At 38.3% G+C, this 19,149-nt stretch overlaps 2 protein-coding genes across 5 annotated transcripts in view; one reads left to right on the forward strand and one right to left on the reverse strand.

The window, feature by feature from the left end:
* Positions 1-4: 4 nt before the first annotated feature.
* Positions 5-3,383, forward strand: RB195_007137 (uncharacterized protein; the record flags this gene model as incomplete). Of its 2 annotated transcripts, none has more annotated exons than XM_013449118.2 (4): positions 5-102; positions 1,678-1,814; positions 2,084-2,184; positions 3,285-3,383. In XM_013449118.2, the coding sequence occupies 4 exons, from the start codon at positions 5-7 to the stop codon at positions 3,381-3,383; spliced, it is 435 nt and encodes a 144-aa protein (XP_013304572.2). The 2 variants fall into 2 exon arrangements, with proteins under 2 accessions (XP_013304572.2, XP_064037470.1); XM_064180610.1 differs by having other exon boundaries at positions 35-102.
* Positions 3,384-5,881: 2,498 nt separating this feature from the next.
* RB195_007138 (uncharacterized protein) overlaps positions 5,882-19,149 on the reverse strand; it is a gene marked incomplete at both ends in the record, with an annotated part of 85,755 nt that continues 72,487 nt past the window's right edge. For all 3 annotated transcript variants that reach the window (XM_064180611.1, XM_064180613.1, XM_064180612.1), the window contains 11 exons: positions 5,882-6,172; positions 6,566-6,691; positions 7,461-7,578; positions 10,030-10,154; positions 16,993-17,178; positions 17,260-17,352; positions 17,414-17,770; positions 17,827-17,903; positions 17,964-18,049; positions 18,110-18,282; positions 18,345-18,513. In XM_064180611.1, the coding sequence (XP_064037471.1) occupies positions 5,882-6,172; positions 6,566-6,691; positions 7,461-7,578; positions 10,030-10,154; positions 16,993-17,178; positions 17,260-17,352; positions 17,414-17,770; positions 17,827-17,903; positions 17,964-18,049; positions 18,110-18,282; positions 18,345-18,513 (1,801 nt within the window). The remainder of the gene's footprint in view (positions 6,173-6,565; positions 6,692-7,460; positions 7,579-10,029; positions 10,155-16,992; positions 17,179-17,259; positions 17,353-17,413; positions 17,771-17,826; positions 17,904-17,963; positions 18,050-18,109; positions 18,283-18,344; positions 18,514-19,149) is intronic.

Consider the following 19,149-nt stretch of genomic DNA (forward strand, 5'->3'; position numbering starts at 1 on the left):
TGTGATGCAATCACTTCTCTTCCTACTTTTCTTCATGTTCTCTCGATCTTCATGTCTTCTATGTAATCAATGTGGAGGCGAACGACACGGTCTCGGATTACGGTACGTTTCTTGTGAAACCAATATAATTGGTTTATTTATTAAGCTTCTGGGGTTGGCAGTAAATGATAAACTAATCCCAAATTAGAACGGTAAACAGTAGACTGGCATTAAAGGGAAATATTGAAATATAAAAGTTTTAAAAGGAATAGCGTTTTAAAATAGGTTAAATACACTTTCCGAAAATCGAATTTTTAACGAAATATGAATTTTTGTGACTCTCAGCCGTGCCCTTTTCCCTTGTTTCTGTTCCTCTTAATTGCACTCAACTGAAACTTGCTTATTTTTCCAAAAACCATTTCAAGAATTCAGAATAATTGCATATGACATTAACTAATCTTGTGCTTCGTTTTTATTTTGCGTCCACTTCGATGCGATTTTTCTTCAATGCTTCGATTTTTCATCTAAAAACTTGAAAACACTTAGAAAATGTGATGCGACTTTTCGAATAATTGAACAGATAATAATAAATAACAAATAATAATAATAATAATAGGACATAATAATTCTTTGTTTTTATTAGTACTTACCATACCCTGTCAGATTTTGGTAACTTTTCATTTTTTTCAGTTCTTTTTTCTGGATCTGCTGACGTGTACGCACAAACTCTGCGCGTAGGTTGTAATTCAGAGGATAACAACGCAATACGAGATATTTTTTGCTGGAATACTGAATGACTGAAATAAGTGGAGTCATATCCTTTTCCTTTAAAGGCAGGCATCATGAAATTGACGTAGTTCGGAAACACTTAGGGAACTCTTTAGAGTTCGGGTTGTAGATTACGGAACTCCGCGTTGCTCCGTCCAACTTCCTCTAATTTTCTTTAATGGCGGCGTAGAAGACGGCGTTCCTTCCTACGACGTAAGTTGAAACGCAAGCGCAAGCGTGAAAGAGCCGCGTCCACGAGCTGTCGGTCTAGGATCAATTATCAGCGATCAATCAATATCAACTCATCAGCCTCACTAGCCGATTCAAAGAAATCCAATGAATAGGCTGGTGAGGAGACCGGAGCGTGAACAAGGATGGGGTAGAGAGAATTGAGCGAGTTCCATGCTGGATACCATAACTTGATACTTTGATACGCTGCCTTTATTTAGAAAAGATGAGTTAGTCTCCCTCTTGACGATTCCCAATCGGCTTTCTTAAAGGATAAAGGATAAAGTTCAATCAGTCCGCTTGGGACGCGCCCTCACGTTCACTTCAATCCAGAATCGTTTGAGGTTCACGAACGTGTAACTGATCCATACAATGAATTGCGGGGGCTAGCCGATGTGTCAAGTCAGTGTTTTCATTCTCTCAGACAAGTCTGGTACCAATTTATCGACACCGGAGGGATGAAAGGCTTGGTGAGCGCTAGGGCGGATTCGAACCTCCGATCGATCGTGCAGGCAGCGGGACCTCTAACCGCTACACTACACCCTTTCCTATGTTTCTCATTTTTGAGGGGAAACGATTTTTCTCATTTTTAAGGAAGAAAGAGGTGTTGAAAGTAAAATGATGCATCATTAGAATGGATTCCTTCAGAGAAGTAAAACTCATAAAATATGCAATATTATATTGGTCCTACAATTATCACAGGTTGCTGCGTACGATGTGCTGTAGTGCTACCACTATCGAATGTGCTGCTGGTCTCGTTTGTCTCCGTGCGCTGGTCGTATCACCTCAGAAAAGTTTTATTTTATCTGGATGTCATGTCCCTGAAGATGGATTGATAGGTAATGAGGGGTTAGCAACAATCTTCTTCAAACGTCAGATACATATTTATACAGAAAGAATTTCTATTTATCTATATCTTCTATTTATCTTTATCAGATATTGTATTTCATATTATATATTGTTTGTAATATTATTTATTATTTCATAGTATTTTTGTATTGTTTAGCTTTTTATATTTGACTGTACATTTTTTAAACATTTTCATTTCTTCTTTTCTTTCATTGTGTTATTTTTCGTATTTATTTAAGATATTTTTTCTTTCTTTTAGGTTGTGATTTTCACGTTCTTCCTCATAACGCCTCAATCCATCGATGCACATGTTTGGATCAACCATGTCAAGCGTATTTTCCGAATGGAGATTGTCCCCAGGTCATAAATACAACACGACCCTCCATAAATACTCGTCCCAGTACACACCGTAGGAAGCTCCATGTGCCAAGTTCCACCGCCAGGATACGTACCACTGCCAAACGCTTATTAATGTTATCAACAGCGGAAATTTCTAGAAAGAATCAACCATCTGAAGTTCGGACAACAACAATTACAACAACAACAACTGTTTCAAAAGGGGTTCTTCGGGTTCATCCCTTCGAAATTTTCTTCGTTCTTTTTTCCTTATTTTGTGCAATACATTTCTAGTTTCTTGCTTTCTTGTTTTTTTTTTTTGAAGGAGCTTTTAATTCCTAGCGTCTTTATGTCTTTATTTCGATTTTTTTTCCCGAATACTCTGGAGGAATATGGAAATCAGAAATCAGCTAGTAATTGATTTTTTTCGAGAAACGTAGTCACAACTGAACGCATTCCACTGGACTGACGCGACGCTTTCGCCGTGGACGCGTTGCGTAAGCTCGGCTGAACACGCTGACGGCGGTGCAGCTATGCATATGCAGCTATTCCATATTCTCGAATTCTATCCACTACACAAAATGCAGTTATCGATTGAAGTAATTCCAAAAGGGGAAGAGTTCATGGCCGAGTTCAACGGTTGTTTTTAACATTTTGAAGGAGAAAAAAAGGTAAAAATTTAAGCTCGAAGGGTGTTGCGGTCCCAAATTCATGATAGTATTTTTTGTTCTTTGTGTATTCTTTTCAATAACTTCACGCTGTTGGGTGTGCGTAACGAGACGTTTACTTTTTTTTTGGCTCGTCCTTGATCATTTCTTATTTTGTAATCCAATCCATTTTGTACAGGATGTAGAAAAATGCGCCATAAAAAACGCCAAAAACTTTATTTTTTGCCCACAAACATTTCAAAAAAATTATTTTTGTAAAATAACATATCAAAACATTTTATAATTACAAAGAATTTTGGAAGGCCGCAATCAGCCTCGACACAGACGTCAATTCGTTCCTTCATCGAATCGATGGTGTGGCGGGCCGTCGATTCGATGAAGGAACGGAATAAAGGCAAAAAATAGAATAAACTCTGAGAGAGAAAGTCTAATGGATTGAGATCCGTGTGTTCGTAGGCTGCACGAATCATCCTTAGTCACGAAGGAGCCGATTTCGGTCTCGGGGAAATAGATAGGATTGTTTTGGATACATGTGCTGGTGCCGAAACCTGTTGAAAGATGAATTTGGGTTGATTTTGCTCTCATAGCCCCACAACTTTCTGGAGCAACTCTTCTTGATAGACCATAGATAGCATTAATTTTGTCAAAGTCAAGTGTCACGCGCACGTGATTTTTTGTCATGTTGGTGTGGTTCAAATGTGTACTGTTCAAAATTTTCTCCCTCTAAATTTTTTATTCAGCTTCCATTTAACAGAATATTTTGCATATGTTTGTTTCGCAGTTCAATGTTTATTCTTTTTCCCCTTTGAGCTTTCTTCTTTCATCTGTGTTCACTATCAGCTCACTTTACTTCGTGCATTAAGTGGTGGATCCGTTGGAAATTTGGGAAAAGATTACGATCAGATAATCACGATAAAAGTATAGGAACTAAGAGAAACGAGTACAAGCATTCCGGTGAAGAAGCTGTTTTAGTGAAACAGCAACGGAAACAGTAAGCTGATTAAAATTAGAAAGAAAAATTTAAAAAATTAAAAATTCGAGCGTAAATTCGGGAGCAACGCGATGTGTACCTATAAACTTGGGCTGTCCCTTTTGGTTTGCTACCATCTGGACTATGTGACAGACCACCAAACTGTAGTTTTTCATTGTTTACCTGCGGGAAAATTTCTTCTTTAACTGGAAAATCATTTGAAAATTTCACAAGTATTTCTGATGTATTTCATTTGAATTGAATGTGATCAGCGACAAAAAAAAGAGAACTTTCTGAAGAATATTTGATATTGGTTTCTGTTCTACTCAATTCACGGGTTCCTTTTACAGCTGCATCTATCTTTTTGCTTCTTATTCTTATTATTCCTTCTTTTTTTCTCAATAAACTCCTTTGGAAACAATGTCACATATTGAACATTTGTTTGAAGCTGAGAAAATTCCATGATTTTTTTCCTTCCGAGAGCTTTGATCGCTTGCGTGGTTATTTTTGAAAGTGTTGTTCACTGGATGTGAGTTATACTATTTGAATAATCGAATCGACGCCACGTTACTTTTTCTTCGTCTGTTTTTCAAATGCTGTGAGGGAGGATTTGAGAAAAAAACAACATATGCGTATAGGCCATATGCTGTTCAATCACATTCATTGCAAAGTGCTTCCTGAGTTCACAATAGTTAAGTAATTTGGGCTTTTTATACGTGCCATCATTTTTTCCCCTAATTCAGCCGTATTTGTGTGAATTGTAATCAGTTACAATAATGCGGGTGTGCAACTTTAGGAATTTCAATGATAAATTTGTTTGATAAATGACTTCTTTGTACCAAACACAGCTTTGTCATCAGTATGTTTACTAATGTGTAATAAAATAATCACTCGAAACTAAATTTTACTCGTATAAACGTTGAAGTGGGCGAGTGTAGCGCAGTCGATAAGAGGTTTCAGTGGGACTGCATGATCGATGGGTGGTTCGAAACCGCCTCAGAGCCAACCAAGCCTTTCATCCCTCCGGAGACGGTAGATTGGTACCAGATTCGTCTTCGAGGATAAAAACTAATTAAACTAACTAAAAACTGACTTAACACATCGGCTAGCCCCCGCAATTCATTGTATAGGCTGGACACGCGTTCGTAAACGTCAAATAATTCTGAATTGAAGTGAACGTGGTAGCGCATCCTAAGCGGATTGATTAACGCCAGATATTTTCTTCTTTACACAAATTTTTACCCTTTATCCCTCTATCTTCGAAAATCTCCCATATTTCGCGAGATTCGTCTCCGCGGATTTGGATAAAAATCGCCGGAAAGGGTCGTGAACTTTCTGATAACGTCAAATAATTTACAGTAAAAAGATGTATCCCATTTTTCTACCAACATTATTGACAATTAGAATCCAAACAATACCAATTACCTCATGAACAAAGTTTTTCATTCATTGCACAGGATGAAGGCAGACAGGAGTAGCGAAAGGTTGCAACCTTCGCAATTTCCCTCCTTTTCCACGGTTTTCCCCCGCTCCCGTAACAGTAACTCGAAAATATTATAAAATTTATTTGTTCATCATTGCGAGAATAAAAATTTGAGCAATAACTTTAACACACGAAGGAGGAAAAGTATAAATGAATTCAGTCAGGCACATAATTATTGTCATAAAATGAAAAATTTGTAGCACCATATGGAAAGCAGTTCGAAACACTCGTTAAAAAAAAACAAACAGATAGGAGTGAGAACTCCTTATGCACAATCGAAATGAGATAAAATCACCTGGTGACAACATTGAAACGCAATCGTCAAGTCGAAAATTAAGCATAGCGTTGAGAAGCGGAGCACGTGCGATGCGCCTTTTTGGGGGCGACCTTTTTCAGGAGCGATAATCCTAATTTTCGACAGACAGCGGACTGCATGGATAAAATACTTCCAAACTGAAGTAAAATATATATGGCAAGACTAGAAACGGATCGTTCTAGTAACATATCATATAACAATAACAAAATCGAACAAAAAGAACAAGTAGTAGGAGGATACGGTACGCGACGCATATCCATACACGACCAAGACCATGAGAAACGCTATTGTTCCTGATCGCTATCGTACACAACGGACACCACCAAATTCTCCATCGCTCGTCCGAGATCGTCAACAGTTGCCAGCAGGGATTGCATCCGTGTGCCACGGCTACCGGAATCTGGACCTAGTCCGTCCTCCTCCTCCCAACCACCACCTCTTTCGGATCCACGTGAACGAGCGGACGTATCGTATAGTCCATTGTCTTCGTGTGGAGAAATGAATGTAGGATGCGATCGTCGTTCTGTCCAATCCCGCTCCGTACTCCAGTCCGTTCGGGACCCATTTTGTTTCTGCTGGAATGATTATTCGTTATAACTCTTACTATTTGTTGCTATTATTGGTTCAGGAACGTTTGTAGGAAATTTATTAGGTAACAATTCATTTTTTAATTTTTTTTTTTGTAAACAATTTTGGAACAATTTTGGAAACAACAACTAGTAAGCGGATGATTGAAAGGTTTTCTGTAATTTTTAGAATATATTGTATTTATAAATAAATGTTGGTTATACTGTATTTTATTAATAAAATAAAATAAACATTATTCAATGGTACAAATGAACAATATAGATATAAATGTGAATATTGAATTAAATATAAAATAAACATTAATATATAATCATATCAATAAAGTAAGCATAAATATGTAAATATAGAATGAATAGTTTTAATTTAAAAAAAAACCCCACCTGTTCTATGACTTTCTTCAATCTTTGCAACTGTAACTCTAATTGTTCATTCTGTTGTTCCAATATTCTGGAACGATGCTCGAGGCGTTGTTTGTGTAAACGCAAAGCTCGCGCTTCATCCATCACCTGAATTTATCTTTCTTCAGATGTTTTTTTTTCGTCAAAAACATTTCAAGTACTAGCAGGCGCCTTGCGTCCATTAATTATGGCAGAACACATGGAAGAGATAATAAGTGCCCTGTTGAGAAGACGCGGGATGTTGCGGCGGACGCGTCGCGTTCATTCGGGTGAACCTATCTGGTGCTGACTATGTATGGATGAAATCTTATGATTACCCGTCAGGAGGTGGTAGGTGGCGGAAGAATCCTATGGGTTACGGTAGATTTGTCATGGAAATATTACGACGATATGTACAATGTACCTAAGCTGATGTTGACACACGATAACCTCTCTACATGATCTCAGGAGTGTTTTGGTATTTGTTTACAGAGCTACATACGAACTACGTAGTTAACTCATTGACGTCAGCGCCGTTTTCTGCGTACCTGACGCATCCATGTTGATCTATAGTTGGTCCATGTTACGTGTAATATTATTCGAAGTCTCGATTCGATTATTATTTGAATAAACCTATTAATTACGAAAAGACTTTCGAAAAAATTAGAAAATCATGAAAATGTTGAAAAATGTGACTCTAACCGATGAGGCGCACTTTCTTACGCGAAAAAATCTGTACTCAACTGCTTAAAAAGATTAGTGGAATCCTATCCTAACAAACGTAAAAACATAATAATAGTGTGGATTTTTTTCTTTTTTTCAGGCGATTTCGCTAGGAAAAAACCCCATCGAGCTTGTTTTTCGTTTAATTTGGCAAATTCAAACCAAAATTGCTTACATCACTTTGACTTTGGGCGCTTTTAAGCGATGGCACACTCCTCACATATGCGGATTGTCCGGATAGCCGAGGTAATGTTGCACCTCGGGTTTCGCTTCGTCTGGTTGGCGAAACGGTACTGAAACGGTGATTATATAGTAATTAATTACATATTAAAATAAATAAGAATTTTTATAGTAAAATCAAACAAAATATTAAACAATAAATCAATAAATAATTGAAATAAAGTAAAAAAAAAAGAAGTGGAAATTTCGGGAAAACACAAGGAATTCCGATCGTATTTTTTCTTTCGAAAGGATACTCCATTTGAGCAGTATAACTTTTTTAAAACAGCAAAAAACATAAAGAAACAGATTTTATTGATTCCTGATGTTTTATTGAAAAACAAAGAAAAAACAGATTTTATTTACTCCTACATTGTAAAATGCATCTGAAGTCTATTTTATAAACAAACGGAAAAAGAAAACACACATAAATGATATTTCAATCAAATTTTGAATTTAGTCATGAATCTATATCGATTTGAATCTTTTATATGATTTAAAGTTAGGAATCATGTTGTTTATGGACATACGAAGCTACGAGTATGGATTTGAAGTTTTTCTGTAATTTCCCCATAATATAAACTCGGGACGATTTCATGCACACACGGAAGAATGACGTGCCATGTGAACTACCACAAAAATTGATGAAGATGTGCATATTTTCGAAAAAAGAAACAACGAAAGAAGTCAAGAACAAGTTTGCAGTCAAAAGGATCACTAAACGATTAGAAATGGTTTCTGAAAAACCGGAAAATTGTTCCTCTCGAAACCACAGACAGGTTTTTTGATCAGAAAATTAAGATTCCTTCAACATTCTCAGACAAATGATTTGTATTTTTCTCTTATGACTTCCACATGAACTTTCACTTTCGATGATGTATTGAAAAGAACTTGAAAGGTCCAGATGCCAATCTGTTGATGATAGAATTGGACGCGGCACATAACAACTAAATGGATTTCTCTTTCAGCAGTAAAACTTGGTAGTAAAAAGATATTCTAACCTTAAAAAAACAAAAAGAGATGAATTATCCTATACCTTATCTCCTTATTATCCTGTATCGTTCCTTATGCACTCGAACCACAGAAAGATTGCAAAAAGAAAGAAAAGAGATGGAAAAGATTCATAAACGAAGATGAATCACTACCATGTACCCCTCTTTATGGACAACCTAGGATCATCCATGTATTGGAGCAATTGCATTCTGAGTTACAGTCCGTCCATTAACAAACCGAATGACTCACAATTCCTTGTCATCGATCTTTGAGCGAATATTAAGGATCTTAAAACGAGGAGCGAAGGTTGCAAAGAAGAGGGAATTCACCTTAGATGTGGAATGTATCGGTTAAATTTTGCCGTTTTCACTGAAAAAGCAAAAAATTTGATCAAATTTTGGAGCTTAAATCAATGTGTAGAAAAATCAATCGAAATCTTGGCTCAAGTTTAACTGAAACGATTTTGTACTGACTTTTTTTGTGAGCTGTATGCAAGGTTGTCATTTGATTTTGTTTTATTTCCTGTTTGTCGTTCGTTATTGACGTTTATTGATTAATAGATTGATAATTGCTAGTTGTTAACTAATAATGTTAGTAAATTAACAAAAATGATTTTATAACAATATAAAAATCAAAATTAGAGAATAATTTTGATATTTATGAATTGAATACGTTTTAATTTCGTTTAAAGCAGATCTCTGCGATGTGTGCAGATTTTCTCGTGGTGAAAAACGAAAAAAAAAAGTTTTTTTTTCAGCTTGAAAGAGTCTAACGAGAACGAAAACGTCTACGAAAAAAAAAGAGAAAAGAAGCCTGTAAAAGAATTGGTAGGCTGTGGGGCCGTGGGGCACCAAGACGTTCTGAATTAACAGGAGCGCATGCGGAATGTGCGGACAAAATTAGGGGTATCCAATTAAAATCGTGTTCGACACCGAAACATGTACTGTAAATGAATATTGGCCGTTATTGATCGATTTTGCATGTCTGCGCCTGCATAATTACTACCTATTAGTGTATAATTTTCACCATCCGTTATTATCGTCGAGACCGACAAATATTTTGGAAATTATTATGTGACAGTGAACGGGAAAAATGCCAACCGATGACATTTTAAAGGAGCATGACGATCGCTTGGAAAAACAATGAACAAAGATCCTTTTTAAATGAGTTATTGCCATCTTAAAAGCAAATTCGCAGAATTTAGAAATCCTATTGAATATAGCTCATTTTTGGGAAAATATTTACAAGAAAGTGTTTTGCAAACGTCTTTTAAAGTGAAGAAGACCTAGGCGGGTGGCCTTGGAAGTGGCATTTTAAAAAAGTGAACGCGAAAACACTTTTTTCGAAGTTATTTTTTCGAAGCCTGTTGAGGTCAGCTGAAATTTTATTGAAACATTAAGAAATGAGAATTTGATTGAAGAAGTTAAGAAAGAAAAAAAAACGGGAGGATGATTTCTTCAAATATCAAAAAAGAAGAGAAAATCTCGGAAAAGATGTTTATAAATGAGGAAAGTGATCGAGCGGAAATGTACCGATCTAAATCCGGTGTGCTTGTGGCGGCAGTTTTTCGTCGTTCCAGCTCACGTTTCAATTCCATATTCTCGAGTTGAAGTCGCTGTAGCACTTGATCGAGCTCGTCCTTCTGCATCTGTTCCACCTATAAAATTATATCCTTCTTCATTCCATATGTCTTTATTTTCTTTTCTTCACCGGGCCTCTTTTTTTCCTCAGCACAACCAAATCACATTCAATAAAATTAATTGACCATACGTTTCCACCAACGTTCACAGCCTTCAGTCTCACCTGTTTCTTTTTTCGCGTTAAGCGAAAAATATTGCACATAGCCATAATGGCGACGAAATGGATGACTCATCAAAAAATCGGAATCGATGTGGAATTTGTCATGGAATTTGCGTTCCAGTGTTCGAAGTAGCAGAAATAGCAGAATAAGGCTAGCTGGGTTGGAGATCGGAAATGAATTCGGTGACGCTGAGCGCTGTGTGGTCGTCGTCGTCGTAAACGTGCGCGGTGGGTATCGTTGGCGGTTAGTTAGGCGGTGCGTATAGCGCGCAGCGTGATGATCTGCACCTCGTACCGCTCGTCAAGGACACTTTGCGTGTCAGAGACATTCGGCGAGAATGTGCGCACGCAAGCCGTAGCCAACGTTTTCTCACTTTATCACTCCAGTTTGTGACGATGGACGTCATTGGTTCGTGCAACATTTCCACAATAAAGTAGGAGCACTATGGATAAAGAATAAAAGTAACGGATGTGGTGTCTGGCTTTAATCAGTCCGCTTTGGATGCGCTCCCACATTCACTTCAGTTCAGGATCATTTGAGGTTTACGAACGCGTGTACAATGACTTGCTCAATGACGGTCTGATGTATCAAGTCAGTGTTTTTATCCTCCCAGACAAGCCTGGTACCAAGTTATTGAAGGAGGAAGAGAAGTTATTGAAGGTGGAGTTAAGGATGAAGGGCCTGGTCGACGCTAAGGCAGTTTCGAACCATCGATCGATCGTGTAGACATGGCGGAACCTCTTACCGATTGCGCTACATCCGCCTCGCCACTATCATGGATCTAGGAAGTAATCCAAAGACAGCAACTCGATCATCTATTTTGGATGCCTCAAATTAAGTACCCGTTGACAAGTTGGCCTTGAAAAAACCCTAAATATCAAGATTCTCTGGTATTCAGTATTAAAATTTTACTTTCTACGATTTAATGCTCTTATCATTGTTTGAAGTCATTGCTTGATTTAATAATTCGTGGACATCAATGGCAAAATAATTATGAAGACCTCTATTTAAATTGAAGCAGTTGAGTATTCTGCTGCGATTTTCTTTGCCTCATCAACAAAGACATACAGTTTTTCAAAAAATGGTTTGACCTTGAAATACCTCACAATACATTTTTGAGTGAAGTGCTTCCCGACGATGTGAGTGCGTGAAAGCGGTTATTTTGAAAAAGAAGAGTACGGCGGCTTTTTCCCCCATTTCTGTAGTTTGTAATGTTTGCTCTTCTCCTCTACTGCACCATTAAAAATCACAAGAGTTCCTCGTTTAAATGTGAAGCGAAACAGGCACCCATAATTCTTGTAAGTGCTTCTAAGGCCAAAAAAAAGATAACCAACGCTTCTCCAGTTATGATTGCATTTAATTTTGAACATTGATTTATGTCCTTCAAAAAAAAAAAAGGATTTAGCCAATTGGGGTCGTTTGAAATCTTGGAGGAACAATACAAAAACCACGCATCTCAGTACTTAAGTATTCAGGGATGGATTGAGGCGGGCCTTATTTTGAACAATCACATTGAGCCCCCGTAAAAGTTTTTTTTTTCTTACACATGAATTAATGAAGGAATGATTACTGAAGGAAGAATACATTTTTTTTGAATCCAGAAAAATCAAAGAATACCGTGCTTGAAATTGGGTACACCACTAGGAGAGCTCAAAATTTGAAAACTTAATTTGAGAGATGATGCGAAAATGCTCATTGTTATACTGCTTACGTTACGATGCCAAGCCCGTAACGAGTGAATAAAAAAGAACAATTTTTTTTCTTCGAAAAAATCATCCGTTCTTCTAATTAATAATTTTGCATGGTGGAAATATACCATTTTTCGGCCAGTTTAGTTTTCAAACAAGGTTTCTGCAAAAAAGGGGAGTTAAATTATTTCGTTGGATAACTTGTGAACCGTAGTCTTTATTTTTCTACTACCTCGATCTCTAATATTGACCCTCTGACGAAGAAAGCGCGACTCAAGGTGAAGCGCACACTTTTCAACGGTTATTTTTCATGGTTCGGAAGATTTTCAAGGTTTTTTTTTGCCTATTGACTTTATTATTATTCACTATAATTATTTCCATATTGAAAAATAGTTCGTTAAAGTCGACTAGAGCCAGGGTCGTCAATAGGTTAGGTAGATCGAGCCTTTTTTCCAATCTTTTTCTATAGAGCACATTTACACAGCTTTTCATGTGTAATCTACGTAAAGGATTCGTAGTAGTTTATGATTCCTTTGTATATTATTCTAAAGAAATCGTTGTAAGAGCAAGAAATGGTTATAATCTCTATACATCGAGAAATATGTACAGTAATACCGAAATTCTTAGGTAAATCGCCTACAGAGGTGAACTCAAACGTTTATGCCAGGGATTCAGAATGAAGTACCGCTCAATTAATCTTCAATCGTTAACGTTTTTGCCTTTTTCGTTAAACCTAACGTTGACCTCAATAGTACAAAATGTTTCCTTCACAAAAACATCTCTTTTTTGAATGCAGAAACAAATACAGATACATTTTACTAAATGAATTGAAAATAAACTCTATAATGTTTTTGAAATATAGTTTGTTCGATTTCTGTGCCAGTTTTTTCCTTTTCCTGGATTTATAGCCATTTGATGCTTTGTAACTAAGCGATTTAATAATGCGCTAAGCTCCTTATTATCCTACCATGATATTTTTCTCAAAACACGTGCTGCATCACATGCTTTGCCAGTAACAACTCCATTCTGGACCTTTCATCCAAAAGATTAAGAGACTCCGCGTTTTTTTAGTCATATTCTACAGTACAGTATTCCACAGATCAAACCCACATGAAGGTCGGTGCACATGCGTAAGCGGCTACGCTCGAAGCGGTGCGGTGGAGATAGCGGTTGGGATCGAGGTGGGACCCATAGGTGCGATAGGGAGAGAGCCGCATCCTCTTCACGAGATTGAGGTCTAGCTTATGAGGTGCAGCTCAAGTGATGAGGATCCCTTCGCCAACCGTCCAAAAGTGAAGGGGGTCGGAGCACTGTCTCCGACTATCGGATCCATGGCAGCCCATTCCCGGTAACAGCTGCGCGGTGCTTCATGTCGTTTTGACCCGACTATACCTTAGGCGGGGTGTGGCGCAAAATTAAGAGGTCCCTTCTACTTGTGCTTTGGTCGATGGTTCGAAACGGAGATAATGGAGCTTTAATCCTTCTTGGATCGATAAATTGTTTGCATGTGTGTGGAAGTTTAAGGACACTGGCTTGATATATCGGTGGATCTCCGCATTCCCCTATGAATTTGAGTTGAAGTCGAACGCGTTGCTGCATCCGAATAGGACTCATCAGTTTCAATTCATCAATTTATTTTCATGGTATTCTTTGATTTTTCTGGATTCAAAAAAATCCATTCTTCCTTAAGTATTTGGAAATTGATTTCTTTACGTTTCATTTGAAAAATCGCGTTTAGGTCCCGAATTTTAACCACAAGTCTTTTTGAAATGGTTTTCGCTGAGAAAAAGCGTGCGTTTTCGAAGGATTGCTGGGGAATTCAAAAATATTTCGATCGACATGGTGATAAGAATGAAATGGGGACGAATAGCGTAAGTATTTTTGCATTTCTAGATAAAAAGATAATGATTTCCTCAGCAAATTTTCCATCCAGCCAAAGTTCAGTTTTTAGAATGATCTGGAGGATGTCCACAATAAAGATCTCATCTCTCCTTTTTTTCAAAAAAAAAAAGTTCTCTCTCTCTCTCTGGCAAAAGGTCGGCGCATGTACTTTTCATCGAAAATATCCCATAGTTCTCAAGAGTCGATATTCGACGAAACGTCGTTCTTAAAACATCGGTCATGTAAATATTAAACCAGTGCATGCATCGATTACAAATCGATTCGTTCTCGCTTTTCGAGAACATTCTAGGGGATTTATTTGAGCTGAAGAGCAGAAAAAAGTGGTTTTTCTCGGATGAATCAACTTGTTCTCCTCATCAGTAACAAATATCACGACCTTTACCGATTTGGAACTTAAACTTAAATTCATTCTACAATCTCTGGAGAAAAAAAGCCCGGAAGAATGCTGAGCTCACGCATCTGAGAACATTTGGCTGGTAAGAGGCGTGGAAACAGGATACCATTATGATGGAAATGAGTTTGAAACAAAGTGTGCGATATTAATCCACGGTAAAGAAATATTTGTTAGGAGGGCATTAGAAGCACTCAGGATTCCCGTCAGAAATCCTTCAATGAATAACAAAAATGAGTGCTTATCAATAATTGACGATTTTTGTGCCATTCGTAACATTCTGAGAGCTATAAGATTGTCCCACATGCAGTTCCTTAACACTATCCACACAACGTACTTGAAGGCGTCACCCCACGAATCTGAGGTGGTACGGATTTCAGGTGGAGTATTCGTATACGGGATTGTAGATTATAGAGAGGAGGGTGATTCCGTCCATTTCTTGCTAATTGCCGTAAAAAACGGCCCGGAAGATGTGGTGGGTGCACAAGGCTGGTGCGCTCCATTCGAACTAGTTGAAGAAAATAGCGTGCCAGGAACGCTCGAAGCCACATCTTCCGGGTCGTTTTTTACGGCAATTAGGAAGAGATGGACGAAATCACCTCCCTCTCCTTAATCTACGATCCCCGAATACTCCACCTGAAATCCGCATCACCTCAGATTCCTAACGTGTGCCTTTAAGGATATTGCACATCACGTAGATATCATTCGCCTTAGGTGACAATCTGTAAGCCGGTCATTCATCAGCACCAGTCCATGAGACTGGTCGGTTTGTTTACCTTTTGGAGGTCTTAATGGTGGTGTACTTAAAACGATTTCGAAACACCTCGATCTCTGGCACCACCTCCGATACCTTGTCTGATTTATCCATGCAACGATACATACAAAAAAGTGCAGGTGTTAGTCAGCATTGATGTGTAACGCGCTCGATACGCTATTGTGTTATTAGTATCATCTCTCGCAGTTTACACCCTCTGCTCCAATTCGACAGCTAAGAATAGGGAAATTCAGACGCACCACTTCGAGCAAAAACGCTGATCTAAGTCCAACGTCTAGTACGTAGGGCATTGTAGGAAAACACAATGGCGACCTATCAAAATTAAAATTAACAACATTCCATGAATTGTTGCAGTTGGAAGTAGGGCATGGAATATTTTCATTTATATATAGAATTATCTAGAAATTTATGTAGAGTGGAATGATGTTGGTAGGTGGAGGAGGATCTGACTCGTTCATTTCTTGCACTTATTTCACCAAACGATTTGATGACCATCCGTACTATCCCAATTTTTTTTTGCATGGTTTGCATATGTAATTAGATGTGGTGTAGCGCATTCGGTAAGAGGTTCCGCTGTGGTTACAATCGATCGGAGGTTCGAATCCGCTCTAGTGCAAACCAAGCCTTTCACCCTTTCGGGATCGATAATTTGGTACCAGACTTGTCTGCGAGGATAAAAACACTGACTTGACCTATCGGCTAGCCCCCGCAAGTACTTGTATAGGCCAGTTACACATTCGTAAACCTCAAACGATTCTAAATTGAGGTGAACGTGTAACCGCATCCCCAATAGGGATTGATCAATGCCCTGCACTTTATCCTTATCCTTTATTGCTCCCAATGGCAGTACTTTTGTACTGGCTTTCCTCTGGTTTCTAGCCGCTTCTCATCTTTATTGCGCTGAGTACGTAATTACGTACAATCCCACATGCTTGAACGCAAACACCTTTTAACTCATTAATAACGTTCTCAATCTAATCTTGACGTGTTTTCTATTGATATATCGATTACTGTTTATTGATTGTACCGATTTTCTATACACGAAGCACACGCGAAAAAGACACACTAAGTAGGAACAAAAACAGAAAAACATGGCCAAATTCCAAATTTATAAAATAGTTCTGTGGCTAGGCTGCTGCCGCATTTTTATGTTCATGTTTTATGTTTGTTTAGGAAAAAAATTATTGCGCAATGGCTATAGGGATGACCTCGAATGTTGCACAAATGAAATATTTGTGATCATCGTTTAGTGCTGGATGAAGTAACTTCCACAGTATTGTTCGGAGCGAAACTTCTTTGGTTTTCTTATATTTTCTTTTCTTCTTCGAGTTCATATCAGAAGGTCGATGTCATGCGCAGCGTGTACGGCGCGGATTACAGTGTGGAACGATAAGTAGGATGCACATAACATGTAGTCAACATTGTTGTGTGTACAGTCCCCGCCAAATTAAGTAGAGCTACCGTGACGCGTCCACTGACGACGCGTACATTGGTGCCCGGCCTATTCGACCAATCAACCAATCGATAGAGCGCATTCTCTTTCTGCTGATTGGTTCCCCGCGGGACCAACTTCGACAATCGACGCTTCCGCGTAGCGGTAGCGCGGTTGGACGCGTTCAACTTACTTTATTCAGCATTACTCATCCTCCATTTTTTGAGGATTTAAAAGAAGAAGAACTTCCTGACTTTTTTGAGCGAACGTCATGTTTATGAAGTAACTAATTGCCCTTCGAGCTGTTCGGCACGAAACAACGCCGTGCAGGGAAATATATTCGAGAATTCTGATACCGCTGCTATTCTATTATTTGATGATTTCGGGGGATTTCAGGATTTTACCGTCGTGTCAATATACAGTAGCATTTAACGTTATCCAGCGGTTTCCAAACGAGGAGAAAACTGGGAAATTCCCAAAAAAATTATATTATCGAAAAAATGTACCTGGTTTATAAGCTGTGCAGGACTCTGTACATCCGCTACACGCTCATCTCTTGGTTCGGCTGGTTGTGAGGCGGTCAACTGTGCAAGACGATGTGATATGACAGCAGCTCGTTGATGCAATGCTTCCGTGGCTGGATTACGTGCTGCAGCTGGCGGCGCTGCTAGTGGTCGACCTTCGTCACCGACCTTGAAAACGACAAAACCGTTGTTTCTTGGTATCCAGGAAAATAAATGATTAGAATTCTCAATCGGAAGAAAACTGCGTACATCAACTGGCAAATATCCGAGACTGCTCTTGCTTCTGGAAAATTTGTTTCGAACCATTCGAGCGAAATCGCGAGCATCTTCGGAAGATGTGGTCTGAACGTCACGAAAAATGAAGTAGATTTTCTCAGTAAAGCACGTGCGCACGTGAACGTACCGGCACTGCATATTCCTGCATAGGATGCTTGAGTTTGTGTTTCTTAGCCGTACGCTGACTGAAGAAACAGTTCTGGCATAGATCCAGATTGAAACAACGCAAACAACGGTAACGTAGTCCAACTATTGGGAACATTTTGCACACGTTGCACTTCGCTTGATGTTTAGCGAATTCAGCTGTGGCCAGTCGATGCATCACCGGTAACCAGACAACACTTTGTGGTTCTTGTTTTAACCATTCCAGGAACGGGCCGATGGAGATGGATGGTGACAGTCGAACCGTCTCGAAGCATGATCGAACAGATGGTTCTACGTTTGAACCGCCAAACGCTGCGGCTTCACCGACTAATTTGGGGATCTGGAAGAATTATTGATGGATGGATTTGTAGAAGTGGGAATGAGATCGGTGCCTACCTGGATGAGGTCATAAAGCAGGAGGGCGACGTGCTTCTGATCCGCTTGACCGTCCTGAGCAACGAGATTGAAGAGGACTATAAAAGAGTAGGTCTAATATCTTATCTATAGGATTTTGTGAAGGATAAAGACCTCACATCTGTATTTGTCCTCTAATGGAGCATTAGAAAAAACGATTAAGGCGATTTTGAATGACAAAACCCGAAGCAATCCATCACGTGACCTACAAACACCAGGACAATGCGTACAGTACGCGGAGAAACTTCAAACGGAAAAAACTAACGGATCGAAAAGGTTCAGAAGGAAATTGATACAGAGATCAACAGCAAGCGCTACACTTCGAACCATTTGTGGATGTTTCGTGTGAAGTTGTTCGAATAACGGTAATAAACTGCTGACCATTCCTTCCAAACCCGGTGATTCCTCGTTCGAAAGTCCCGCAAGACGTGAGAAACACTAGAAAAGGAGGGTTAACGCGATAACGAGTGAAATTGAGTGCGAGTTTACCGTAATTTTACCTTCTCAAGCTTTGGAATATCAACAAGGTCGAGGCATAGTCGTTTTTGTAGCGCGCGTAGTTTCATCGCGGTACGATAAGCGATGAATTTCACACGATTGAACTGGGAGAGCTCCTTCGACATCTCAACCCATACAGGATGTTCCCATTGCGTTTTTTCCGTTGTATGGCTGAAATAACAAGAAAAACTTGAAACTTTTCTTCACTATATTTAGTATACTATTTGTATTTGAACGTGGGAGCGCATCCCAAGCGGATTGATTAACGCCAGAAACTTTATCCTTTAACTTTATCCTTTATTTAGTATATTTTATCTTATCTTACTTTATCCTTTATTCAGCAAACGTTATATTATAAATGAACTATATATTATTATTTTTAATTATATTACATTTATTGTATACTTTATATATGTTTAACATATCATATTCTCTACTATTCATTATATTCTCATTCTACATTCATTATTTTATTTTTATTTTACAGTTTGAAACAATTAAATTATTCCTAGAGCAAAACTTGGAGATTAAAAACATCGGTCCAATTCAAATAAAACATTAAATATAATCTCAAGTACAAAGAGCAATTAAACGAAAAAAAACGTAATTGGTTCTGCAAGAGACCATCACTCGGAAATGAATGGGAAATTTTTGCTGATTAATTCAGAACCTCTCTTTTAAGAGATGTTCCTTTAAAAAAAAACTAAGCACTGCTTTCCATTAGAAAAAAATACGATTCTCTACGAAATTATACGATTCTCTTCTCAAAATTTATCCATCAATTTTTCTAGAATTCCCATCTAATAT

The sequence above is a fragment of the Necator americanus genome, chromosome I (assembly GCF_031761385.1).
Source record: "Necator americanus strain Aroian chromosome I, whole genome shotgun sequence".
Classification (NCBI taxonomy): Eukaryota; Metazoa; Nematoda; class Chromadorea; order Rhabditida; family Ancylostomatidae; genus Necator; species Necator americanus.